The sequence below is a fragment of the Cetorhinus maximus genome, chromosome 18, assembly GCF_964194155.1.
Source record: "Cetorhinus maximus chromosome 18, sCetMax3.hap1.1, whole genome shotgun sequence".
NCBI classification, from domain to species: Eukaryota; Metazoa; Chordata; class Chondrichthyes; order Lamniformes; family Cetorhinidae; genus Cetorhinus; species Cetorhinus maximus.
Genome location: NC_135896.1, coordinates 77285905 through 77313211, shown reverse-complemented (window position 1 = coordinate 77313211; position 27307 = coordinate 77285905). Strand labels below are relative to the sequence as shown.

Sequence of the window (27307 nt, the reverse complement as noted above, 5' to 3'; positions counted from 1 at the left end):
ATCTATGATTTTTCTCTTGAAAGCCTTTTTTATAATGATTGAACAAAGGAAGTTTCTACCCATATGTGTTCACAGATGTTCTCTTCTGCTGAACTTGTTACCCACTATTAAAGTCCTCTGAAATTTATACACTGGAATGTCTATTAATGACGTGCTTTCAGGCCAGTCCGAACTCTACAGCTCAGTGGTCTAAATTGATTTATACTTCCTCACTTAATAAGCAAGCCAAAAGTTCTATCACTGCAATATAAAAATAAATAAAAAGTATATGATTAGTAGATTTCAGGACAGTTTGAATAACCGCTTCCTTACAGCTACACCTCTCTCGTTACAAATAGATATGGTCTGACTGTAAATGTCCTTGTTGCACAGCTATGAAGATCTTGATGTGCGTCTGAGTTATGACATCTCTGACCCAGAGAAGGAGTTCCTTTCAAAGAGAAAGAAATTTGGTGCACGAGCACTGAAGGCGGCACTGAATCTGAAGAAGATCCCGAAGGACAGTGATGTATGAAACAAAGTAAAGAATGCAATGAACTGACTACACAGCCTTCATTTGGGGATGCAGGGGAGAGAAAGAAATCCCATTTTCTGCAATTTAAGTAACTCCTACCCTACATTTAGGACTGCATATGCGCTGCACCTCTCAGCATTTTAATTTTACTTCTATAGTTATATAAATCATTTTACACCAATAAGAATTCTTATTTAAGATGCGAAGTAGTGGAAAACCTTTATGTGTGTCGACCTCAAAATGCAGTTGTAGAAACACCAGGGGCAGAATTTTTCGCTTGGCATGCGGGTGCGCGCCCAACCTGCTCAAGCGTGAAATAGCACGTGATGACATGTGGCCAGCATCCCAACGTCATCCTGCACTCGTGCGATGTTTCGGTCGGCAGGCACGTGCGAGAGTCGGCGGCACACATGCCAACAATTAAGAGGCCTATTAAGGCCATTAACATAGTAATCAACGGTGATTTTACGTTTCCCATCCAACTTTACGGTTGGCGGGTAGGTGAATGGGCCAGGCGGCCTTTGCCCTTTTGAGGAAACCTCATCCAAGGGCGGGATGAGGTTTCCGGTATTAATCTTTTTAAAAAGATTAAAATGTTTGGACAGAATTTACTTCAGCCATATGTTCAGCTGACTGATCCTTATGCGTGGACATTTTTTTCGGCATTTAAAAATCTTTATTTATAGCTTTTGAATTCTTCAGCTCCCTGAGGCAGCTTTCTGCCTTCAGGGAGCTTTCAGTGAGTGCTCCCCTGCGCACGCGCTGACTTCAGCGCTTGCCCTTCTCCCACCCCCTCCTGAGCAGCACTGAGCACTTCAGCTCGCCTTTCACACTAGCCTGGCCGTTAATTGGCCAGCCAGCGTGAAATCGCGGTTGGGGGCCAATCACTCCTGGCCCACCGACCGTGCCGCCACACCGAGCTCAAAATCCTGCCCCAGTATTTTGTGTCCGAGTGGCAGTCTGGGGCATAATGTCATCAGTACATACAATGAAATGGAATGGGTGGTTTGACCATAGTAAGTGTCTTACTATTGATGCCCAATTCCCAAACGCAAGCATAGCATGCTCTACCCTGCTTCAACAATGTACCTCAGCCCAAACCTAGGAAGAGCATCGCTGTTGATTTGCGTGACATTTTCCATTTCTCACACCAGACATCCTAAAGCTTCTCAAAATGAGATTGCCAAATAAGGGAATGTAGCGTATTCTGAACCATGCCTTCTGAGGACTTGGTCATGATCATCTAATCTCTTAACACATAGGACAATAAATTTACATGGGAAAGATTAGGATGGTTTTATTACAGACATCTTAATGAGAAACTTATAGAATGGTTACATCACAGAAGGAGGCCATTCAGCCTGTCTTGTCTGTGCTGGCCCTCCGCAGGAGCAGTTCACCTAGTGCCACTCCCCTGCCTTGTCCCTGCAGCCCTACACATTTTCCATTTCAGATAATGATTCAATTCCCCTTTGAAAGCACCAAGTAAACCTGCTTCACACTCTCAAGCAGTGCATTCCAGATCCTAACCACTCGTTGCGTAAACAGATTTTTCCTCATATTGCCATTGCACCACTACTTCTTCTGCTAATCATCTTAAATCTATGCCTTCTAGCACTCGATCCTTCCACCAATGGGAACAGTGTCTCCCTATCTGTTCTGTCCAGACCCCCCCATGATTTTGAATACCTCTATTAAATCTCCTCTTAACCTTCTCCTCTCCAAGGAAAACTGCCCCAACTTGCCCAGTTTTTCTAGATAACTGCAGTTCCCCATCCCTGTTTCTCCTCACATTCTTGTGAATGTTTTCTGTGCTCTCTCTAATGCCATCATAGCCTTCCCAAATTGTGGTGCCCAGAACTGGGTGCAATTCTCCAGTTGAGGACACACCAATGGTTTATACAGGTTTAACATAACTTCCTTGCTTTTATGCTCTATGCCCCTATTTATGAAGCCCAGGATGCTGTATGCTTTATTAACCGCACTCTCAACCCATCCTTCCAACTTCAATGATTTATGCACATATATACCCAGGTCCCTCTGCTCTTGCTTTAGAAGTGTACCCTTTATTTTATGTTGTCCCCCTGAATTCTTTCTACCAAAATAAATCACTTCACACTTCTCTGCATTAAATTTCATCTGCCATTTGTCTGCCCATTCCATCAACCTGTTAATGTCCTTTTGAAGTTCTACACTATCCTCCTCACAGTTCAATATACTTCCAAGTTTTGTGTCATTCACAAATTTGCAATTGTGCCTTGTACATCAAAGCCTAGGTCAACATATATATATTGGGAAGAGCAGGGGTCCTAACACCAACCCTTGGGGAGCCCCAGTATAAACCTTCCTCCAATCTGAAAAATAACTGTTCACCAATACTCTGTTTCCTGTCACTCAGCTAATTTTGTTTCCATGTTACTACTGTCCCTTTTATTCCATGAGCTGTAACATTTCTTATGATCCCCAGCTGAGGTTACCCCTGGACAAGCCTGATCCCAGGGTGGAACCCAGCTTGATAGATCCTAACTTTTATTTGTTTGTTTAGATATGTGGAGAGGAGCTACTGAATAGAGTCACCGGAGTCAGCTAAGGAATTTTTAACAAAAGCATAAAACATTTATTAAACAAGAAAGGATGAAATATATTACAATACTTCTTGACCCACAATTATACCTTTACAGATATATACAGATTTGTAAGAATAATGCAAGTTACAAAAGCTATGACACAAAAATAGGTGGGAAGGCAAGTGGAGAGGATGACACAAAGAATCTACAGAGGGATATAAACAGGTTAAGCGAGTGGGCAAAAACTTGGCAGATGGAATATAATGTGGGAAAATGTGAGATTATGCACTTGGCAGGAAGAATAGAGGAGCTGCATATTATTTAAATGGAGAAAGACTGAAGAAAGCTGCAGCACAGAGGAATTTGGGGGTCTTCGCGCATGAATCCCAAAAAGCTAGCATACAAGTTCAGCAGGTAACAGGGAAGGCAAATGGAATGTTGGCTTTTATTTCAAAGGGAGTGGAGTATAAGAATAGGGAAGTCTTCTAAAGCTATACAAGGCACTGGTTAGACCACACCTAGAATACTGTAAACAGTTTTGGTCCCCTTATCTAAGGAAAGATATACTGGCATTGGAGGCAGGTCAGAGAATGTTCACTAGGTTGATCCCTGGTATGGAGGAATTTTCTTATGAGGAGAGGTTGAGTAGGTTGGCCCTCATTGGAGTTTAGAAGAATGAGAGGCGACCTTATTGAAACATATAAGATTCTTGGGGGGCTTGATAGGATAAATGCTGAGAGGTTGTTTCCCACCCTAGAGTCTAGGACCAGAGGGCATAATCTCAGAGTAAGGGATCACCCATTTAAGACAGAGATGAGAAGGAATTTCTTCTCTTACAGGGTAGTCAATCTGTGGAATTCTTTACCGCAGAAGGCTGTAGAGGCTGGGTCGTTAAGTATATTAAATGCTGAGATAGACAGACTTTTAATCAGTAAAGGAATCAAGGGTTATGGGGAAAAGGCAGGAAAGTGGAGTTGAGGATTATCAGATCAGTCATGATGTCATTGAATGGCGAAGCAGACTCGATGGGCTGAATGGCCTACTTCTGCTCCTACTCTTATGGTCTTGTGGTCTATCTTATACTCTAATGTCCACAGTAAGTACACAGCCCATGTAAACCAATTGGCGACCTGTGGTCAGACACACCACACTCTGAAACCAAGTGACAGGTGCCACCCCAAACAGATGCTATGGACTTCTCCTCAACTCCCCCCAGAGGCTTGTCACACCATGAGTCAACTGGTCTCACTGCACTCCGTCTTTCACACGGGGTTTCCAGTCTCCACTCTCCAAGACCTCGCCTTGGAATTTTCTCCCAGACTCACGCTTTCTCTCAGACGCCTTCCACAAGGGTTCACCTCCAGGGTTTTGAACTCAGCTTCTGATGCTCCTCTTCCCTGGGTCACCACATGCTCTCAAGTTGTCTTTCCTGCACTCTCTCTCAGCCATCAACAGTACACCACTGCTTCACATGCCCATAGCAAAGAGTTACAAACCTTCAGCTGTCTCTTTGGACCTTTTTGCCTCTTACAAGCTGTTCTCACTTTAAATCTGCTTACTGCAGCTTTTGTCTCTTAAAATCTGAAGCGTGGAGCCTTTCTCTCTGCCCCCTCGCTCTTAACTTCACTTAACAGGACCTTTTCCAGGTTTCTATCCTTCCCTTTGAATAGAAGGTCTGCTTGGGACTTTCTTCTGTTCCACTCCCCTGGATTTTGGGGTATTTTCTTTAGCTTGGGACTTGCTATCTGTCCCTTTTGCTCCAGTCTCTCCCTGGCAGCTACTTTCAACCAGTTTTAGCTTAGGACTGGCTATCTGTACCTTCTAGGTGGCTTCTGTTTGGCAGCTGTCTTCAAACTGAACTCAAAACTGCTGTTTCTTTTAGTTTTTCTGTTTGTGTCTGGGGAAGGACCTGCCTCTCTAGACCTCAGTTGCTAGTCGACAGCCCAGTTTCTCTACTCTTGTTTGTTTAACTTAGCTGTAACAGTCGTAAAACTCTCATTAGAAATGCAGGCAACTTTTAAAGTGAAACTAAAACTCAATTTGACCTTTTCTTAACACACAGATACAGAAATACAAATCAAACTTAAACATTAAAGCTAAAACTCATTCCTAACACTCACAAATACGAATATGACTTACTTAAACTATCTCTATTTCCTGACACATTGCTCACACATCTGTTGCATTTATCAAATGCCTTTTGGGAGTCCACGTACATCACATCGATAGCATTACCCTCAACTCTCTCTTTTACCTCATCAAAAAATCCCAAGCAAGTTAGTTAAAAATGATTTACCCTTAACAAATCCCTGCTGGCTTGCCTTAATTAACCTGCATTTTCCCAAGTGAATGTTAATTTTGTTGTGAATCATCTTTTCTAAAACTTCCCCCACCACCGAGGTTTAACTTACTGGCCTGTGGTTGCTTATCTTTATACCTTTTTTGCAGAAGGGTGTAACATTTACAATTCTCCAGTCACCCTGAGTCTAAGGAAGACTGAAAAATTATGGCCAGTGCATCCGCAATTTCCACTTTCATTTCTCTCAGTATCCTTGAATGTAGCTCATTCGGACCAGGAGCCTTATCAACTTTTAAGTACAGACAGCTTATCCAATAATCCTTATCAATTTTAAACCTTTCAAGTGTCTGAACTACCTCCTCTATCACCGTAACCCACACAGCATCATCTTTCTTCATAAAGATGGATGCAAAATATTCATTTAGTACCTCAGCCATGCCTAGTGCATCTATGCATAAATCCCCTTTTTGGTCCCTAATCAACCCCACTCCTCCTTTATCAACCTTTTTCTATTTATATGCCTATAGAAGACTTTTTGATTCCTTTTTATGTTAGCTGCTGATCTTTTCTTATACTCTCTCTTTGCTTCTGTTATTTGCTTTTTTCAGTTCCCCTCTGAACCTTGTATATTCAGTCTGGTTCTCAATTGCATTATCCACCTGACATCTGTCATAAGTATACTTTTTCCACTTTATCTTAACCTTTAGCTCTTTTGTCATCCAGGGATTTCTGGATTTATTTGCCCTACCTTTCCCCTTCATGGGAATATACCTTTACTGTACCCAAACTATTCCTTCTTTAAAGGCAGTCCATTGTTCAGTTACAGTTTTGACTACCAGTCTTTGATTCCAGTTTATCTGAGCCAGAACCATTCTTACCCCATTGAAGCTGGTTTTCTACTCTGGATTGTTCATTGTCCTTTTCCATAGCTAACCCAAACCTTATGATACAATGATCACTGTCCCCCAAATGTTCCTCTACTGACTCTTGGTCCACCTCATTCCCAAGAACCGGGTCCAGCAATGCTTCCTTTCTCTGCACTGGAAACATACTGCTGTAGAAAAATTTCCTGAACACACTCTAGGAACTCTTGTTCCTCTTTGACTCTTACACTACTATCCCAGTCTATATTCGGATAATTAATGTCCCCCATTGTAACTACTGCATAATTCTTGCACTTCTCTGTAATTTCCTTGCAAATTTGTTCCACTAAATGTTTCCCACTAGTTAGTGGCCTATAGACTGCACTGAGGAATTTAATTAATTGCACCTTTTTTGTTCCTTAGCCCTAGCCAAATAGATTCCATCCTTGACCCCTCTGGTACATCCTCTCTCTCACCAGCACTGCAATGTTCTCCCTATTCAATACTTCCACCCCTCCTCCTTTCCTTCCTTCCCTGAACACCTTGTATCCAGGAATATGTAATACCTAGCCCTGCCCTTATTTGAGCCAATTTCTGTTATTGGCACAGCATCATATTTCCATGTGACTATCTGCGCCCGCAGCTCACCAATCTGATTTACCACATTGCATATATTCACACACGTGCAAAGTAATTCTAATTTAGACTTTATTACTTTCCCCCTTACGCTGAACCTATCTAATACCTTACAATTTCTTACTTTAGTGCAATCTGCCTCTTCCAATATTCTGCACACCTTGGTATTCCTCTCTGGTATTACCTCCTGGTTCCCACACCTCCGTTTAAACTCTCCCCTTAACACTACTAAACTGCTCTGCAAGGAAATTGGTCATGGCTCTATAGGACCAATCCATCTGGCTCTGGCCTGGAGGGGTCCCACCTCCCCCAGAACTGATCTCAATGCTCCAGGAATCTAAAGCTCTCCCTCTGTACCATCGATCTAGCCACGTGTTCATCTGCTTTATCCTCCTATTTTTTGTATGTGGCACCTGGAGAAATCCGGAGAAATACTACTTTTGAGATCCTGCTTGCTAATTTCTTACCTAGCTCCTTAAATTCTGACTGCAAAACCATATCCCTTTTTCTGCCTGTGTCGTTGGTACTGATGTGGACGACAAAAAAGTAGGTTTTTCACCCTACCTCCTCAGAGTGCTCTGTAGCCACTCTGACATCCTTGACCCCGCCACCAGGAAGGCAACATACCATTCTGGATTCACGTCTGCTGCCGCAGAAATGCCTGTCTGTTCCTCTAACTACCAAATCAGCTATCACTACTGCTCTTCCAGTCTTCTTCGTACCATCCTGTACAACAGGGCCAGCCTGGTACCATGAAATTGGCCGTGACTGCACTCCCCCTTTGAACTATCACTTTCACCAGTATTCAGAACTGATACTGGTTGGAGAATGAGATGCACTTAGGGGACTTGTACTACCTGCCTTCTTGACTGCCTGGTGATCACCCACACCCTCTATCCCTGCATGCTCTTAAGTTGCAGAATGACCACACCTATAAACATTCTATCCATGAAACTTTCAACCCTGCAAATGACGCCAGCTCCTACTCAATCTCCGAAACATGGGGAAAAATTTTTAGCTTGATGGGCGGGCGCCCAACCCACTTGAGCTTAAAATGACGCGTGTTAATGTCGGGTGAGCGTCCTGACGTCAACGTGCAGTCGGGCAATATTTCGTTCGGCGGACGCGAGCTGGAATCAGCAGCGCGCCCATCGACAATTAAAAGGCCTGTTAAAGTCATTAAAGGATCAATTAAATAGAATTTTTCGCTGCCCGTTCAACCTTATGGTTGGCGGGGAGGCGAAAAGGCCAAGCGGCCTTTGCACTTCTTAGGAATTGGCCCGCATTCTGGCCTCAATTGCGGCCGGCCTAACAAGGGTAAAATTCTGCCCATGGACCTCGAGCTGCTGTAGTTGACGACACTTCCTGCACATATGTTTATCCAGGACACAGGAAATGTCCTGGAGCTCCCACACTCCTTCTATTTGATAATAAGACTTGCTGTTTAAAAGAAAAGGCTCACCAGCTAGTCACTTCTGTTATGCTGATGTCACTTAAATATAGGGAGGTTAACTGAAATGTTTTACATATGCCTTATTATACAAAAAACTTTTTTTTAATTTCCCAGCTGCTTAGACTAACTCCATAACTTTGGAGAAAGGGAAACAAAGCTACAATACACAAAGGTACAATGCTCACCAGCTAATCAACCTACTGCTTTCACAGTTGGATTATTTTTTTCCCTCACTTAATTGATCCAGACTTGTTTCATAGTGATCCTGACCTGCTCTACAGTGATCCCTGGCAGGTGGAAAAAGTTTCCTGCTCCTGCCAGTAGAAAAAAAATGCTTTTTATTTATTGAAGAGCTGAGATCAGTGTTGCCCATTCGAAATTCCTTACTAGCTGCCTTAGGTAGCTATGGTGACTCTGGTTTAGCCACATGCACTAAATTTTAGTAGAAAACACCTCACGGACACTGACAGAATGCGGCTAAATAAAGCATGTGTATGCTTACATATCCAAAATCCACCATCATTCACTATCCAAAGTAGTAAAGAACTCATAATGATCAAAAAACATTTTTAGACTGCTTTCCATGTAAACATAGAAAGATTTATGACACAGGAGGCCATTCGGCACCTTATTTCCATGCTGGCTGTAAAGAGCTATCTAGTCTAATCCCACCTTCCAGCTATTGGTCCATAGCCCTGAAGGTTAAGGCACCTCAAGTGTTTTTTAATTATGTTGATGGATCCTGCCTCTACCACCCTTTCAGGCTGAGAGTTCCAGACCCCATCCTCTGGGTGAAAAACCTCCCCCTCAACTTTGCTCTGATCCTTCCATGTGTTACTTTAAATCTATGCTCCCTGGTTATTGACTTCTCTGCTCAGGAAAATAGGTCCTTCCTGTCCACTCTGTCTGGGCTCCTCATATTTTAATACACTTCAATTAAATCTCCCCTTAGCTTCCTCTGTTCCAAAGAGAGCAAATCAAGTGCATGTTTCCTCAATTCCTCAATTTGCCCATTCCTGCCAACAACCTCATAAAATCTCCTCTGTACTGTCTCTAGTCTGATCACGTTCTCACTGTAATGTAGTGATCAGAATTGTATGCAGTACTCTAGCTACAATCTAACTAATGTTTAATACAATTTTGGCATAACCTCCCTGCCCTTATACTCTAGGGCTCAGCCAGTAAAGGAAATTATTCTGTATGCCTTTATGACCGCCTTATTCACCCATCCTGCTACCTTCAATGATCTGTAGTCATGCACTCCCTAAGTCCCTCTGTTCCTTTACATTATGCAGAATCCTACCATTTATTGTTTATTTTGTTCTCTTGTTTGTCCTCCCCAAATGTATTACCTGACACCTCTGATTGAGTTCAGTTTGCCACTTTTCTGCCCATCTGTCCAGCCCATTGATATCTTCCTGCCCTGAACTGATTCTCACTATCAACGGTCAGTTTCTGTGTCTTCTGCAAACCTCTTCATCACCTCCCCTACATTTTAATCTAAATCATTGATTTATACCACTAAAAGCAAGAGACCCAGCACTAAGCACTGTGGAACTCCACTGGAAACAGCTTTTCAGTCACATACCCTTTGCTTCCTGCCACTGAGCCAATTATGGATCCGACTTGCCACTTTCCCCTGGATCCCATGAGCTTTCAATTTACTGATCAATTTGCCATGTGGGACCTTGCCAAAAGCCTTGCTAAAATCCATATAGACTTCATCAATCGCACCACTCTCATCAACCCTCCTTGTTTCTTCCTCCAGAAATTCAATGAAGTTAGACACAACCTTCCAATAACAAATCCATGCTGACTGCTCTTGATTAATCTGTGCTTCTGAATGACAATTTATACCATGCCTTAATTTTTTTCCAATAATTTTCCCACCACCAAGGTTACGTCTGTAATTACTTGGATTCAGATGAGAAACTTCCACCATTTGGTGGAATTCTGGCTTTTAAATAAAGGAATTCCATCTTTTAAATTTTTGCTCTGTCCTCCTCCAAAGCCAGGAGGAGACAATCAGAAAGGCTGGAAAATCTTGGGCAGGCTCAGGGGAATCGCCACTCTGCTGCTAGCCACTTGAGGAGCCACAAGATTCAGCAGGCCTGGGGGCGGGAGGAAGCAACGGAGCTGAGTATCCAACGGATTTGGCAGGCTCAGGGAGCCTGTGTAGAGCAGCGGAGCCAGGGTTCAGCAAGCCTGGGGGATGGTGGATGGGTGGAAGCAGCGGAGCCTGGGTGCGGCAGGTCCAGTGTGGGGAGAAGCAGTAGACCTGAGTCTCCACAGAGTTCAATTGGCCCAGGAGGGTAGAGGGAGCAATGGAGCCGGAGCCTGATGCAGGAGTTTTTATTTCTCTGGAAGACATGGAAACTGGCTGCAGTGGATGTAAATGAAGATGTTTCAAAACTGGAAATTCCCAAAGTTAGTGAGATAGATTCTGCATTGTGCGTTATTTATTGATTTGTCAGGTCAGAAGAAAGTGAGAGGTTTCAACTTGTGTTCTGAAAGGGAGAGTGTAAAGGTTGATAACCTCTGATCTGCAGCAAAAAAAAGACATTACAGAATTGCTGTCTGCATTAAAAAAGCTCACAAGACATAGGGCAGAATTTTCTGTCCACCAGGCGGGGAGCCGATCCCCGCCAGAGAAGTGGGCCCTGCCGCCATTTTAAGTGGGCGGGCCAATTAAGGCCCACCCAGCATGACGCCCGGCGGGAAGCGCTCTGTGCTTCCTGTGCAGGCGGAGGGGGATTCCCCAACTGCCAGAGTGCGCTCTTTCGCTCATGCACACAAAAGAGCGCACATCTCCCTGAGGCTAAGTGCTGCCTCAGGGAGATCGCTGACAGTGTTCAAACATTAAAAATAGAAAAATTTAAAAATCCTTAACATGTCCCCCTCATGTGACAATGTCACACGAGATAGGACATGTTAATAAATTTCACTAAAAGTTTTTTAAACCCTCCATGAAACCTCATCCCGCCGGTGGATGGAGGTTTCATGTTTTTTCTATTCCCCTCCGGGGCTTCTGGCCTACCCGCCAGCCTTAAGGTTGGACGGGCAGGTCCTTTAATTGTTTTAATTATCCTGTCAATGGCCTCAATTGGCCATTGGCAGGTTGGCGGGCGGACAGCTGATTTTGCTGTGCCCCCGCCTTCCTGAAGATTTAGATGGGGTGCGATGACGTTGGGGGTTCCCCCGACATCATCCCGCGTCATTTTGCGTGTCGGCGAGCGGGCCCCGCCCCCTGCTCACCGACGGCAAAATTCAGCCCATAATCATTTTTTCTTTATTCAGTGAGATGTTATACTGAAATTAGCTTTAAAATGCAAGATGTTGCAATACTTGTCCATTGCAAAAAAAAGAAAACACTCAAGGTGTAATATCTTCCTTAACCAATGCAATGGCAACATATTGAGAATTAAACGTGTAGTTATTGTAAAAAGTGTTACTTATTAACCAAAGTACTTTTAGGAAATAGACTCAGAATAACCTTGTTTAGATTAATTAGTATTCTAAAATTAATTTGATAACTTGCCACTGCTGCTGGTTCAGACTGGTATGTTTTTTGTTTCTAATATGAGTTCTTCATTGAATCAAATCAATGAATGAGAGTTCTCGCAAAATGGGATAAAACGGACATATTAATTGACCTGCTTTGACACAGTACAACTAGGTACCCAGGAGGATGCAGTGACGCCCGAGCCTCAGAGGCGGTGACATAGTGGTATTGTTGCTAGATAAGTAATCCAGAGACCAGGGGACCCAGGTTCAAATCCGACCACGGCAGATGGTGAAATTTGAAATTAATGAAAATCTAGAATTATAAGTCTGATGATGACCATGAAGCCATTGTTACTAATGCCCTTTTAGGGAAAGAAATCTGCCGTCCTAACCAGATGTGGCTCCATTGGTCAACCAATATTGACTCTCAAATTCCCTCGCAAGCCTCAAAGCATTGACCTAGGCACTGGAAACGACAACAGCAAACTCAGCCCTGTTGACCCTGCAAAGTCCTCCTTACTAAGGAGGTTGCTGAGGGAGTTGTCTCACAGGCTAGTCAAGCAACAGCCTGACATAGTCATACTTTTCAGATATTGTCCCAGACACCAATCTCACTATCCTTGGGTATGTCCTGTCCCACCTGCACAGTGGTATGAGGGAGTTGCCCTGAAAGTCCTCAACTTGGACCCCCTGAAGTCTCATGCCATCAGGTGAAACCTGGGTAAGGAAACCTTCTCCTGATTACCATGTACCCCCCTCAGCTGATGTATCAGTGTTCCCTCCATGTTGAACATCTCTTGGAGGGAACACTGAAGGTGATCAGGACACAAAATGTACTCTGAGTGGGGGGACTTCAATATCCCAAGAGTGACTCAATAGCACTACAGACCAAGCTAGCTGAGTCCTGAAGGACATAGCTGCTAGACTGGGTCTGCAGCAGGTGGTGAGGGAACCAACAAGAGAGAAAAACATACTTGACCTCATCCTCACCAGCCAGCCTGCTGTAGATGCATCTGTCCCATCTTCAGCTGAGGATACTCTCCATCATGTTAAATGGGATAAATTTCAAACAGATCTAGCAGCTCAAGTCTGGGCAACCATGAGGTGCTGTGGGCCATCAGCAGCAGCAGAATTGTACTCAACCACAATCTGTATATCACCCCCTCTACCATTACCACCAAGCCAGGTGATCAACCCTGGCTCAATGAAGAGTGCAGGAGGGCATGCCAAGAGCAGCAACAGTCTTACCTAAAACTGAGGTGTCAACCTGGTGAAGCTGCAACACAGGACTGTTTGCCTGCCAAAGAGCATAAGCATTTAAGTGATAGACAGAGCTAAGCAATTTCACAGCCAACGGATCAGATCTAAGTTGTGCAGTCCTGTCACATCCAGCCATGAATGGTGGTGGACAATTAAATAACTCACTGGAGGAGAGGCTCCACAAATATCCCCATCCTCGATGATGGGGGAGCCCAGCACATCAGTGAAAAACATAAGTGTGAAGCATTTACAAGAATCTTCAGCCAGAAGTGCCGGATGGATGATCCATCTGAGCCTCCTCCAGAGGTCCTCGGCATCACAGATGCCAGTCTTCAGCCAATTTGATTCACTCCACGTGATATCAAGAAACGGCTAAAGGCACAGGATAGTTCAACGGCTATGGACCCTGACAATATTCTGGCTGAAAACTTGTGCTTCATATCTGGCTGCACCCCTAGCCAAGCTGTTCCAGTACAGCTACAACACTGGCATCTACCTGGCAATGTGGAAAATTGCCCAGGCATGCCCTGTAAACAAAAAGCAGGACAAATCCAGCCTGGCCAAATACTGCCCCATCTGACTACTCTTAATCATCAGTAAAGTAATGGAAGGGGTCATCAACAATGCTATCAAGCGGCACTTTCTTAACAATGCTATCAAGCGGCACTTTCTTAGCAATGCTTAGTTTGTGTTCCGCCAGGGCCAGTCAGCTCCTGACTTCATTATAGCCTTGGTTCAAACATGGACAAAAGAGCTGAACTCCAGAGTTAAGATGAGAGTGACTGATTTCAAAACTAAGGCAGCATTTGACTGAGTGTGGCATCAATGAGCCCCAGCAAAACTGGAATCAATGGGAACCAGGAGGGATCCAGTAGCGAGTAACTCACCTCTTGGCTCTCCAAAGCCTGTTCACCATCTACAAGGACCTGTCAGGAGTGTGATGGAATACTCTCCACTTGCCTGGATGAGTACAGCTCCAACAGCACTCGAGAAGCTTGACACCATCCAGGACAAAGCAGCCCACTTGATTAGCACCCCATCCATAAACATTCACTCCATCCACCGCCATGCATATCGGCATCAGTGTGTACCATCTACAAGATGCACTGCACAAACTCACCAAGCCTCTTTAGACAGCACCTTCCAAACCCACGACCACTACCATCTAGAAGGATAAAGGGAGCAGACGCATGGGAATACCACCACCTACAAGTTCTCTTCCAAGCCACTCACCATCCTGACTTGGAAATATATTGCTGTTCCTTCACTGTTGCTGGGTCAGAATCCTGGAATTCCCTCCCAAACAGCACTGTAGGTATACCTACACCACATGGACCACAGCAGTTCAAGAAGATAGCTCACCACCACCTTCTGAAGGACTATTAGGGATGGGCAATATATGCTGGCCTAGCCAGCGATGCCCACATCCCAGGAATGAATTTTTAAAAAGTTGATTATAGTGAATCGGTGCCAGTTTTCAGTTCTGGTGGCCTGGTCTTAAAGTGACTTGTGGGGCTCTAGAGCAGCTTGCTGTTACTGAAAGACTGTTGGAAGGGCCAGGCTGCTGAGTGAGTGAGTTGGGGGGAGGGTGGTATGGGAAGAGGGGCATGTGTGTGGTGGGGGGAGAAGTTCTGATTGCAACGTGTTTGGGTGAGTGGAGGGAAAAGGGGCTTGACTGAGTCTTCTATCACTAGTAAATATGGAGACCTTGGCTTTTGTGGCTGTCTTCACCATAGAACACACAAGTGTGAAATTGACAGGAACCTGGGAACTAAAAAGAGTGAGGAAATTAAGAAAATTTTTATCAGCAGAGAAAAAGTATTGGAGAAACTTAAGGGACTAAAATCCAACAAATCTCCGGGATGTACACCCTAGGATTCTAAAAGAGATAGCTGAGATAGTGGATGCGCAGGCTATGATTTTGCAAAATTCCTTGGATTTGGGAACTGTCTCATCAGATTGGAAGTTGGCAAATATTACATCACTTTTCAAGAAATGAAGGAGAGAGAAACAGTGAACTGCAGGACAGTTTTTGGGAAGAATCATGGAATCTATTAATAAGGAAGTCTTAACAATGCAGTTAGAAAAGCATAGTACGATTAGAACAAGTCAACATGGTTTTACTAAAGGGAAATCCTGTTTGACAAATTTATTAGAGTTTTTTGAGGATGTAACTGGTAGGGTAGATAAAGGGGAACTGGTAGATGTAGTATATCTGAAATTCCAAAAGGCATTCAGTAAGGTGTCACTCAAAAGTTTAATAGGCAAAATAATGGAGATGAGGGTAATAGATTAGCATGGATAGAGAATTGGTTAATAGACAGGAAACATAGAGTGGGCATAAACAGATCATTTTTAAATTGGCAGGCAGTGAGTAGTGAGTGCTGCAAAGATCAGTACTGGGGCCTCAGCTATTTAAAATCCATATTAATGACTTAGATGAAGAGACAGAGAGTAATGTATCTTAAGTTTGCTGATGATACAGAGTTAGGTGGAAAGGTAAGCTGTGGGGAGGACATAGAGAGGCTGCAAAGAGATATGGACAGTTTAAATAAGTGGACAACAAGATAGCAGATGAAGTATAATGTAGGGAAGTGTGAAGTTACTCACTTTGGTCATAAGGATGGAAAAGCAGAATATTTTTTAAAAGGTGAGAAACCTGTATGTGTTGAAAGAACATAAGAAATAGGAGCAGGAGTAAGCCATTTAGCCCCTCAAGCCTGCCCAGCCATTCAATAACTTTATGGTTGACCTGCCCCTGGCCTCAGCTCCACTTTCGTGCCAGCTCCTCAGAACCCTCAACTCCTCATTATTTCAAAAGTCTATCTACCTCCTCTTTAAACAGTTTCAGTGATCTATCCTCCACAACTCTCTGGAATAGGGAATTCCAGACATTCATTACCTTCTGAGAGAAGAAATTCCTTCGCATCTCAGTTTTAAATGAGTGCCCACTTATTCTGTAACTGTGTCCCCTAGTTTGAGATTCCCCCACGAGTGGAAACATCTTCTCAACATTTACCCTGTCAAGCCCCCTCAGAATCTTAAACAAAAACAGAATTACCTGGAAAAACTCAGCAGGTCTGGCAGCATCGGTGGAGAAGAAAAGAGTCAATGTTTCGGGTCCATACGACCCTTCAACAGAACTGAAGTATAGTTAGGAGAGGGGTGAAATATAAGCTGGTTTAAGGTGGGGGGCGGGGGGAGAGAAGTTGAGGGTGGGGTGGTTGTAGGGACAAGCAAGCAGTGAAAGGAGCAGATAATCAAAAGATGTCACAGACAAAAGGATCAAAGAGGTGTTTAAGGTGGTGATATTATCTAAGAAAAGTGCTAATTAAGAATGGATGGCAAGACACTCAAGGTACAGCTCTAGTGGGGGTAGGGTGGAAAGATTGACAAGGTATTAGTTGTAGATTTAAAAATAATGGAAATAGGTGGGAAAAGAAAAATCTATATAAATTATTGAAAACAACAAAAAAAAACAAAAGGGAAGGGGAGGAAACGGGGTGGGGATGGGGGGAGGGGGAGTTTAAGATCTAAAGTTGTTGAATTCAATATTCAGCCCGGAAGGCTATAAAGTGCCTAGTCGGAAGATGAGGTGCTGTTCCTCCAGTTTGCGTTGGGCTTCACTGGAACAATGCAGCAAGCCAAGGACAGACATGTGGGCAAGAGAGCAGGGTGGAGTGTTAAAATGGCAAGCGACAGGGAGGTTTGGGTCTTTCTTGCGGACAGACCGCAGGTGTTCTGCAAAGCGGTCGCCCAGTTTGCGTTTGGTCTCTCCAATGTAGAGGAGACCGCATTGGGAGCAACGAATGCAGTAGACTAAATTGAGGGAAGTGCAAGTGAAATGCTGCTTCACTTGAAAGGAGTGTTTGAGCCCTTGGACGGTGAGGAGAGGGGAAGTAAAGGGGCAGGTGTTGCACCTTCTGCGGTTGCATGGGGAGGTGCCATAGGTGGGGGTTGAGGAGTAGGGGGTGATGGAGGAGTGGACCAGGGTGTCCCGGAGGGAACGATCCCTACGGAATGCCGCCGGGGGGGTGAAGGGAAGATGTGTTTGGTGGTGGCATCATGCTGGAAATGGCGGAGGATGATCCTTTGAATGCGGAGGCTGGTGGGGTGATAAGTGAGGACAAGTGGGACCCTATCATGTTTCTGGGAGGGAGGAGAAGGCGTGAGGGTGGATGCGCGGGAGATGGGCCGGACACGGTTGAGGGCCCTGTCAACGACCGTGGGTGGAAAACCTCGGTTAAGGAAGAAGGAGGACATGTCAGAGGAACTGTTTTTGAAGGTAGCGTCATCAGAACAGATGCGACGGAGGCGAAGGAACTGGGAGAATGGGATGGAGTCCTTACAGGAAGCGGGGTGTGAGGAGCTGTAGTCGAGGTAGCTGTGGGAGTCGGTAGGCTTGTAATGGATATTGGTGGACAGTCTATCATCAGAAATTGAGACAGAGAGGTCAAGGAAAGGAAGAGAAGTGTCAGAGATGGACCATGTGAAAATGATGGAGGGGTGGAGATTGGAAGCAAAATTAATAAATTTTTCCAGGTCCCGACAAGAGCATGAAGCAACACCGAAGTAATCATCGATGTACCGGAGAAAGAGTTGTGGGAGGGGGCCGGAGTAGGACTGGAACAAGGAATGTTCCACATACCCCATAAAGAGACAGGCAGAGCTGGGGCCCATGCGGGTACCCATAGCCACACCTTTTTGGAGGAAGTGAGAGGAGTTATAGGAGAAATTGTTCAGTGTGAGAACAAGTTCAGCCAGACAGAGGAGAGTAGTGGTGGATGGGGATTGTTGGGGCCTCTGTTCAAGGAAGAAGCTAAGGGCCCTCAGACCATCCTGGTGGGGGATGGAGGTGTAGAGGGATTGGACATCCATGGTGAAGAGGAAGCGGTTGGGGCCAGGGAACTGGAAATTGTTGATGTGACGTAAGGTGTCAGAGGAATCACGGATGTAGGTGGGAAGGGACTGGACAAGGGGAGAGAGAAGGGAGTCAAGATAACGAGAAATGAGTTCCATGGGGCAGGAACAGGCTGACACGATCGGTCTGCCAGGACCGTTCCGTTTTTGGATTTTGGGTAGGAGGTAGAAGCGGGCCGTCCAAGGTTGGGCGACTATCAGGTTGGAAGCTGTGGGAGGAAGATCTCCAGAGGAGATGAGGTCAGTGACAGTCCTGGAAACAATGGCTTGATGTTCTGTGGTGGGGTCATGGTCCAGGGAGAGGTAGGAGGAAGTGTCTGCGAGTTGACGCTCAGCCTCCGCGAGGTAGAGGTCAGTGCGCCAGCCAACAACAGCACCACCCTTGTCAGCGGGTTTGATGACAATGTTGGGGTTGGACCTGAGAGAACGGAGAGCAGTAAGTTCAGAGAGAGACAGGTTAGAGTGGGTGAGAGGAGCAGAGAAATTGAGACGGCTAATGTCACGCCGACAGTTATCAATGAAAAGATCAAGAGAAGGTAAGAATCCAGAGGGAGGGGTCCAGGTGGAGGGAGAATATTGGAGGTGGGTAAAAGGATCCGTTGAACGGGGAAAGGACTCCTGCCCAAAGAAGTGAGCACGGAAACGAAGACGGCGGAAGAAGAGTTCAGCATCGTGCCGAGCCCGAAATTCATTGAGATGAGGGCGTAAGGGTATGAAACTAAGTCCTTTGCTGAGCACTGAACGTTCAGCATCGGAGAGGGGAAGGTCAGGGGGTATAGTGAATATGCGGCTGGGGCTGGGATTGGAAGATGGGGTGGGGACGGAAGGACAAGCAGGGGTGGAGGGTCCCAGATGGGTGTTGGTGTCGATGAGTTGTTGGAGCTTGCGTTCCTTAGCACTTGAGAGAAAGAGAAAAAGTTTCTTGTTGAGGCGTCGGATGAGACGAAGAATAAAATGAAACTGGGGGCACGCGCAGCTTTGAAAAAGGGTGTGGCGGTGCTGCTGGAGGGAGAGGTCGAGTGTGTTCATATGACGGCGCATGGCACTGAGTGTGGATCTCAGAATGCGACGGGAACAGCAGTCCGAGAAACTTTTTATGTCCCGGAGATACCTGTAATCCTGGGTGGGTTCGAAACAAGAGGGATACCCCCTCAGAATCTTGTATGTTTCAATAAGATCACCCCTCATTCTTCTAAACTCTAATGAATAAAGGCCTAACCTCTTTAGCCATTCTTGATAAATCAACCCCTTCATCCCAGGAATCAGCCGTGAATCTCTTTTGAACTGCCTCCAATGCCAGTATATCCTTTCTTAAATACAGGACCAAAACTGTACACAGTACTCCAAATGCAGCCTCACCAATACCCTGAACAGTTGTAACAAGACTTCCCTATTTTTAAATTCCAACCCCCTAGCAATACAGGCCAAAATTCCATTTGCCTTCTTAATTACTTGCTGCACATGCATGCTAACTTTTTGTGTTTCATGCACAAGAACACCCAGGTCTGTGTGCTGCACTTTTTTGGAGTCCCTCTCCATTTAAATAATAGTCTGCCTTTTGATTTTTCCTACCAAAGTGCATGACCTCACACTTTGCTACATTAAACTCCATCTGCCAAGCCTTTGCCCATTCACTCAATCTGTCAATATCCCCTTGTAGATTTCTTATGTCCTCATCACAGCATGCCCTCCCACCTATTTTTGTATCATCAGCAAATTTGGAAACATTACATTCTACCCCCTCCTCCAAGTCATTAATATTAATAGTGAATAATTGAGGCTCTTGGACTGATCCTTGTGGCACTCCACTAGTTATGTCTTTCCAATCTGAAAAAGACCCATTAATCTCACTCTCTGTCAGCTGTGCGTTAACCAATCCTCAATCCATGCTAATACATTACCCCCAATACCGTGAGCTCATATTTTGTGCAATAACCTTTTATGTGGCACCTTATTGAATGCCTTCTGGAAATCAAAATACATTACATCTACCGCAATATAAAAGCAAAATTCTGCGGATGCTAGAAATTTGGAACAAAAATAGAAAATGCTGGAAAAACTCAGCAGGTCTGACAGCATCTTTGGAGAGAGAAACAGAGTTGACATTTCAAATCCATATGACCCTTCTTCAGAGCTAAAGAGAAGCAGAAATGTGATTAAATTGATACTGTTTAAGGGAGACAGAGCAGGTGATGTTGGATAGAAGGCCAGCGATAGGTGGGGGCAAAGGAGAGATTGACAAAGATATCATGAACAGAAGGCCAAAGGGAGTGTCAATGGTAATGGTAAGGGCTAAAAAAGGTGCTGATAGTGGCAAAGGTAAGAAAGCAGAATGTGATAATGGGAGAACAAGGGTAAGCACTCTGAAAAGAACACTACATCTACCTTTATCAACTTTGCTTGTTATATCCTCAAAGAACTCTAGCAAATTTGTCAAACATGATTTCCCTTTCACAAAACCATGTTGACTCTGTTTGATTGCGTTAAGCTTCTTTAAATGTCCTGCTATTTCTTCCTTAATAATAAACTCTAGCATTTTCCCAACAACAGATGTTAGGCTGACTGGCCTATAGTTTCCTGCTTTCTGTCTCCCTCCCTTCTCGAACAGGGGCATCACATTAGCAGTTTTCCAATCCGCTGGGACCCTCCCGGAATCCAGTGAGTTCTGGAATATTTCGACCAATGCCTCCACTATCTTTGCAGCCACTTCCTTTAAAACCCTTGGATGCAGGCCATCAGGTCCTGGTGACTAGTCCACCCTTAGTCCCATTATTTTATGAAATACTTTGTCCTTCGTGATAGAGATTTACAAGATCTTTCCTCCCATTAGCTCCTTGCTTATCTGATATCTTTGGGATGTTTATAGTGTCCTCCACCATGAAGAGCAATGCAAAATATTGGTTTAAATTATCTGCCATTTCCCTGTCCCCCATTATCAATTCTCCAGTCGCATCCTCCAAGGGTCCCACGCTCACTTTAGCTACTTTCCTTTTTATACACCCGTAGAAGCTCTTGCTGTTTGTTTTTATATCTCTTGCCAATTTACTTTCATAATCAATTTTCTCCCTTTTTATTAGCTTTTTAGTCTTCTGCTGCTGGTTCCTAAAAATTTCCCAATCCTCTGGCCTACCAGTAGTTTTTGCTGCTTTGTATGTATTAGTTTTTGATTGGGTACACTCCTTGAACAACCTTTGTTAACCACAGGTGGTTCATCCTTCTCATCGAGTCCTTCTTTTTGACCGGGATAAACTTTTGGGGTAGAATTTTGTCTTTGATGGGCGGGCGGGCCCCACCGGCTGGGCGGTGGGCGGGCAGCCGATCGCCGCCGCCAAAACAGGCCCCGTCGCCATTTTGAGTGGGCGGGCCAATTAAGGCCCGCCCAGCAGGCCACCCTACGGGAAGCGCTATGTGCTTCCTGTGAGGGTGGAGAGGGATTCTTTTTGAACACCTGGCTGCTCTCACGCTCTTTTTGAACTCCCGGCTTTTCTCACGCTCTTTTTGAACTCCTGGCTTCTCTCACACTCTTTCTGAATTCCTGGCTTCCCTCGCGCTCTTTTTGAACTCCTGGCTTCTCTCGCGCTCTTTTTCAGCTCCCGGCTCCTCTTGCAATCTTTTTCCGAGACTTGGGTGTGCATGTACAAGGAACACAGATAGTTAGCATGCAAGTACAGCAAGCAATTAGGAAGGCAAATTACATATTGGCCTTTATTGCAAGGGGATTGGAGTACAGGAATAAAGTAGTCCCCCTACAATTGTACAGGGTTATGGTGAGACCACATCTGGAGTACTATGCGCAGTTTTAGTCTCCCACACTGAAGAAAGGACATACTTGCATTGGAGGCGGTACAGTGAAGGTTCTCTGAATTGATCCCTGGGATGAGGAGGTTGTCCTATGATGAGAGGCTGAGTAACTTGGGCCTATGTTCTCTGGAGCTTAGAAGAATGAGAGGTGATCTCATTGAAACCTACAAGTTTTTGAGATTGTTTCTGCTGGTCAGCGAATCTAAAATATGGAGGCGCAGTCTCAGGATAAGGGGCCGATAATTTAGGATTGAGGTGAAGAACTACTTCACTCAGAGGGTGGTGAATCTCTACCCCAGTGGGCTGTGGATGCTCCATTGTTGTATCCATTTAAGGCTGGGATAGACAGATTTTTGGTCTTTCAGGGAATCAAGGGACATGAGCAAGCAGGAAAGTGGAGTTGAATCTCAAGATCAGCCATGATGACATTGAATGGTGAAGCTGGTTCGACAGGCCATGTAGTACTCCTGCTCCTATTTCTCTTATTCTTGTGGCTGAAACCTACATGGGTATGTAAAATAATAAAATGTTTATAAAGTACTTTAAAAACATGTATTTTCATATTTAGATCATGTCTTTATATGTTGATCTATAATATGCAAAATTTAACAATCATATACTGAATCTAATTACTATTTTATTGCTGATTTGTTTTTGCCGGCATCTGGGAGTCATGTTAATTTTCAAAATTTTAAATATTTGTTCATGGGATGTGGGCATCACTGGCAAGGCCAGCTCTTGTTGCTCATCCCTAATTGCCTTTGAGAAGGTGCTAGTGAGTTAAAATGGGGTCACATTGGAAAACAGTTCACCAAGCACAGTCGTAATCCATAGCTTTGCTTCCCATGTACGTAATCCTGTAAAATCATTTTCTGTTCTTAGTATGGACTTCAACTGTGTTACATGCTGAAATGCTGAGGTCCCTTTGATGATTTTATACAAATGCATTGGTCCACAGTCTTGACAGTAATGGAATGTAAACAAAGGGAAAACTAATTGTTCTACCCATTTGAAGTCTAATAATTTCACCTATTTGAAGTGGCCTAGAAGTATTTGTATTCACTAGAGATCATTAAAAGTGCTATAATTACACAATTCCTGTTGCAAAAGATTTTCAGATCTTTTCGTCTCCAGTCACTGATTTCTAGACCTTTTTGTCTTTGACCACACTCATCCCTGCTTGGACTATCCTGCCCTTTTTAAACAATAGGTACAAAGTTACCGATCACCCAGTGCCATTCATAATTTTAAAGACCGCTTTCAGGTCTCATCTTTGTCTTCTATTTTACAGAGTAGAGTCTGAGCCTGCTCAGTCTATCTGGATAATTGCCTCCCTGCAATGATCCTTGTATTTTCCACAGTTCTTTAATATCCCCTTTGAAGTACAGAGAGCAGACCTGCTGCCCAGCATACTAAAGGGTAGAAATTGCATCAATTTTTCAGGCATTAAAATGAACACAAAGCACATCAGTTTAGCATTGGGAGGCCTAATCTGCTCAGTTATCGGTGCCACTGCCAGGTTTGGGAGCTTGTCAACCAAATGTAAGTTTTTAAAATTTTGTTTTTTTAAAATTCCTTACTGTGGAGTGAGTCCCAAGAACTCTGAGTACTCCCCAAATGTCACAACAGTCATGATAGCTCCCTCAGCCCGCAGATTCCAACCCCTCCTCCCGACACTTAACTGAGCGCAGCTATTAAAAAAATCAGGCAGCCCAAAATTGATTTCTTCCGTGACCAGCATCAGTTACTCAGATGCAGCCCAAGGACTTCTTTCAATCCCAGGCCTCTTCCCTCTCTGAACAAGTACAGTCCAATTTTTAATCAAGTGTGATCTAACTAAGGCTCATATAGTAGCATTATCCCCCTGTTTTTCTTCTAAAAAGTAACTAGAACATATTTTTTTGCGTTGTATGTGGCTTTAGCAACCACGTTTCTTTTAGCAATATATATGTATACATATGTCCAAATTCCCAGACCTCTTTGCTCCTCTACCTCACTTAATTCCTTACCTTCTAAGGAATAAGTGCCCTACTTATACCTCTTCACAAAATTAACCATCTCACATTTTCCTATGTTGATTTGCATTTGGCATGTATCTATCTCTTCATGCTGCAATCCTGTTTATGCATTGCAGTATTTTGGTGTAGTACTCCACAATTTACTAGCCACAACAAACCACCCCATTCCCTCCACTCCCCCTCCCCTCCCAATTTGGTATCATCTGTAAGGTTGATAGCACTCTTGCCTCTGAGTCAGAAGGTTGTGGATCCTAGTCCCACTCCGAGATTTGAGCACATAATACCGTACTGAGGGAGTGCTGCACTGTCAGAGGTGCTGTCTTTCTGGTGAGATGTTAAACCGAGGTTAAAACTCTCTGCCCTCTCAAGTAGACATAAAAGATCCCATGGCACTCTTTTGAAGAAGAGCAGGGGAATTATTCCCAGCGGCCTAAGCAATATTTAGCCCTCACCCGACATCACAAAAACCAATTAGTTGGTATTATCACCTTGTTGTTTGTGGGAGCTTGCTGTATGCATATTAGCTGGCATGTTTCCCATAGTACAACAGTGATTATATTTTAGTACTTAATTGGCTTTAAAGCAGTTTGGAGCATCCCGTGGTCATGAAAGGAGCTTTATAGGTGCAGGCCTTTGTTTAAGCGTGACCATCATTTTAGTAATTCACGCCAACTATGCTTTAGTACCTTTCCTATCACTGATGTTAAACTCACTGGTTCCCTGGGCTAGTTCTCACTCTCTGTTTGAGGATAGTAATTATATTTGCATTTAGCCAGTCATGACCTCCTTCTCTGCTCTGTGATTCTATTTGGCCCATAGTGCCAGTGTGGCTTCCTGAAAGAATTATCCAATTAGATTCACCTCCCCCACTCTTTCCCCATAGCTCAGCAATTTTTTCCTTTTTAAAAATATATCTAATTCCTTTTTGAAAGTTACTCTTGAATCAGGTTCTACTGCTTTTTCCGTCATTGCATTGCTGATCATAATAATGCATGGAGTAAAACAAAACTTCATCTCCCACCTGGATTTTTTGCTAATGCTCTTAAACCTATGTCCTCTGGCTCCTGACCCTCCTGGCAATGGAAACTTTTCTCCTTGTACTGTATATTCTATCAAAACCCCTCATAATTTTAAAGACTTCTATTAGCCCTTAACCCCCTTTGATCTAAGGAGAACAACTTCAGCTTTGCCAGTCTCTCCACATAATCAAATTGCTGCATCCCAATTACCATTATAATAAATTTTCTCTGCATTCTCTCAAGACCTTGACATCCTTTCTAAAGTGTGGTTCCCAGAAATGGACACATGACTCCAGTTGCAGTCTAACCAGTGATTTATAAAGGTTTACCACATTTTCTTGCTTATTTATTCTATGCTTTTTATGGGAACCATCTAATGCTTACATTTAACCCAACTCCCCTCATTAGAATAAGGAAAATATGGTTGCCCCAGTTTCTTCTTTAATGTCTAGATTTTACATATACTGTGTTGATAAAAAGTGTTCTGATTCATTATGTTGAGTAATTTACAGGCACCTGTACAAGTACAAGACTGGAACTAATTAGATAGCTGTTCTGAAGAGCCGGCACACACCAAACGGGCCAAACAGTCTCCTATTATGAATTGTATGATTCTATTATATCAACCCTTGATGCAGAAGTAGAAAAGAGACAATGACATCCCTTTATGGCACTCTGATTCATCGTATTTGTAATTTGTAGGTGCCTGTTGTAGCAATCCTTGCCTCAGGGGGTGGAATACGAGCAATGACATCCCTTTATGGTGTTCTGCTAGGCCTGCAGCAGTTACACATCTTGGACTGCATAACCTACATAATCGGAGTGTCGGGATCAACCTGGTGAGTATGTGGCTGAGTTGAATTGGTAATGTATTTCTGATAAATAGTTTGCATAATCTTTGTGCCCATCAACATGAAGGGTATTTGTTCAGGAAATGAAGTTTGTACAGCTGATATTAATGGGGAGGATGCGAGCCAGGGAATAATTAGCTGAAGAACTTGGTATGGCCAGGGATGCAGAGACCCTGCCGATCTCCATGGCAGGGCCTCATATAATAAAATGCTGAAGTATTCTGCCTAACAGCCTGACCAGACCGACAGAGTGCCAGACCAACAACCTGACCAGAGTGCTAGACCGACAGCCTGACCAGACCATGAGGGACTGTGTGCCTGGACCAGGTGATGCTGTGTGTCTGGACCAGGTGGGATCATGTGCCTGGACTGGGTGGGACAGTCTTTGGACCAGGTGAGTCCCTGACCTGGGTCGAATGGTCAGCTGTAGTTTTTTAAACTCATGTAATATACGGTCACTTCAGATGAAGTGTTAGCCACCTTCCCCTATGGAAGATTACCCAATGGGGATGGAGGAGGAGAGAATGTTGACTGGAAGGTGTGGGAGGTATGAATAAAAACCCTGACGTGGAGCAGTAATCACCAAAGAAACTAGCAGCAGATTGGATGTCAACATGTTCCCAAGGCTGGGGATAGTTTATACACCATCAACCTGAATAATTTCTTGGTAAGTATCACAGTAAGTCACCGACAATAACCCTTTAGCAATTACTGTGAATGTCTTACCTCGTAATATGTTAACCTCACAAACAACACTTTGTCAGAAAACATTTTTAAACAAATATAATTTTTCACCAGGTGTATGTCTACGCTGTATCAGGATGCCAATTGGTCTGACAGTGATTTGAAAGGCCCAATTGAGAAAGTCAAACATCAAGTGACCAAGAGCAAGACCAGTGCCCTGTCCAAGGATCGCTTGGGGTATTACATCAATGCTTTGGTAGAGAAGAATCGATCAGGGCACCATGTTTCAATTACAGATCTGTGGGGGCTCATCATTGAATCATTTCTCTTTGGAAAGGTATGGTGATGGATAAGCTTCTCCGTATAATCCCCCTTCTCTATATTGCTCCCTCCCTAACAGCACTGTGGTTGTACCTACATCACATGGACTGTAGTGGTTCAAGAATGCAGCTCACCACCTTCCCAAGGACTGTTAGAGATGAGCTATTAATGTTGGCCTTGCAAGCAATGCCTACATCCCAAGAACAAATATAAAAAACTATTACTCTATCAGTTCCCTCACCTCTGGTCATTCTGTGGTGGTGTAGTACCAAGGGCAGATCTTCTGCTCATTTCTCCATACCTCATAATCCTGCACTTTCCTCTTGCATGTAACAACCGCCCATTTTCAACTTCAATGAGCAATATAGCTAGGGAGAGAATACATAAGGTGGTTTCCAGTTGCCTTCCTGATGAGTGCTTAAAGGAAACATAAGTCCTTTATCTGCAGTGTCCTCAGCTTGTAAGCAGCCATTGTCCCTCAAGGTTCTAGCTCTTCCGCCATCACCACCGAACATTCACTGGCCCTGCCGCTAGCCATGGCTCATAACCCTGAGATCATTCTGTACCATATGAAAATGTACTGCTTTGATTTGGAAT

General features: G+C 44.1%; 1 protein-coding gene across 1 annotated transcript in view; it reads left to right on the top strand.

The window, feature by feature from the left end:
- The window catches only part of LOC144693409 (cytosolic phospholipase A2 zeta-like), a 139331-nt gene that overhangs the window by 73516 nt on the left and 38508 nt on the right, over positions 1-27307 (top strand). The window contains exons 6-8 of the mRNA XM_078563289.1: positions 373-508; positions 25557-25693; positions 26504-26726. Coding sequence (XP_078419415.1) covers positions 373-508; positions 25557-25693; positions 26504-26726 — 496 coding nt within the window. The remainder of the gene's footprint in view (positions 1-372; positions 509-25556; positions 25694-26503; positions 26727-27307) is intronic.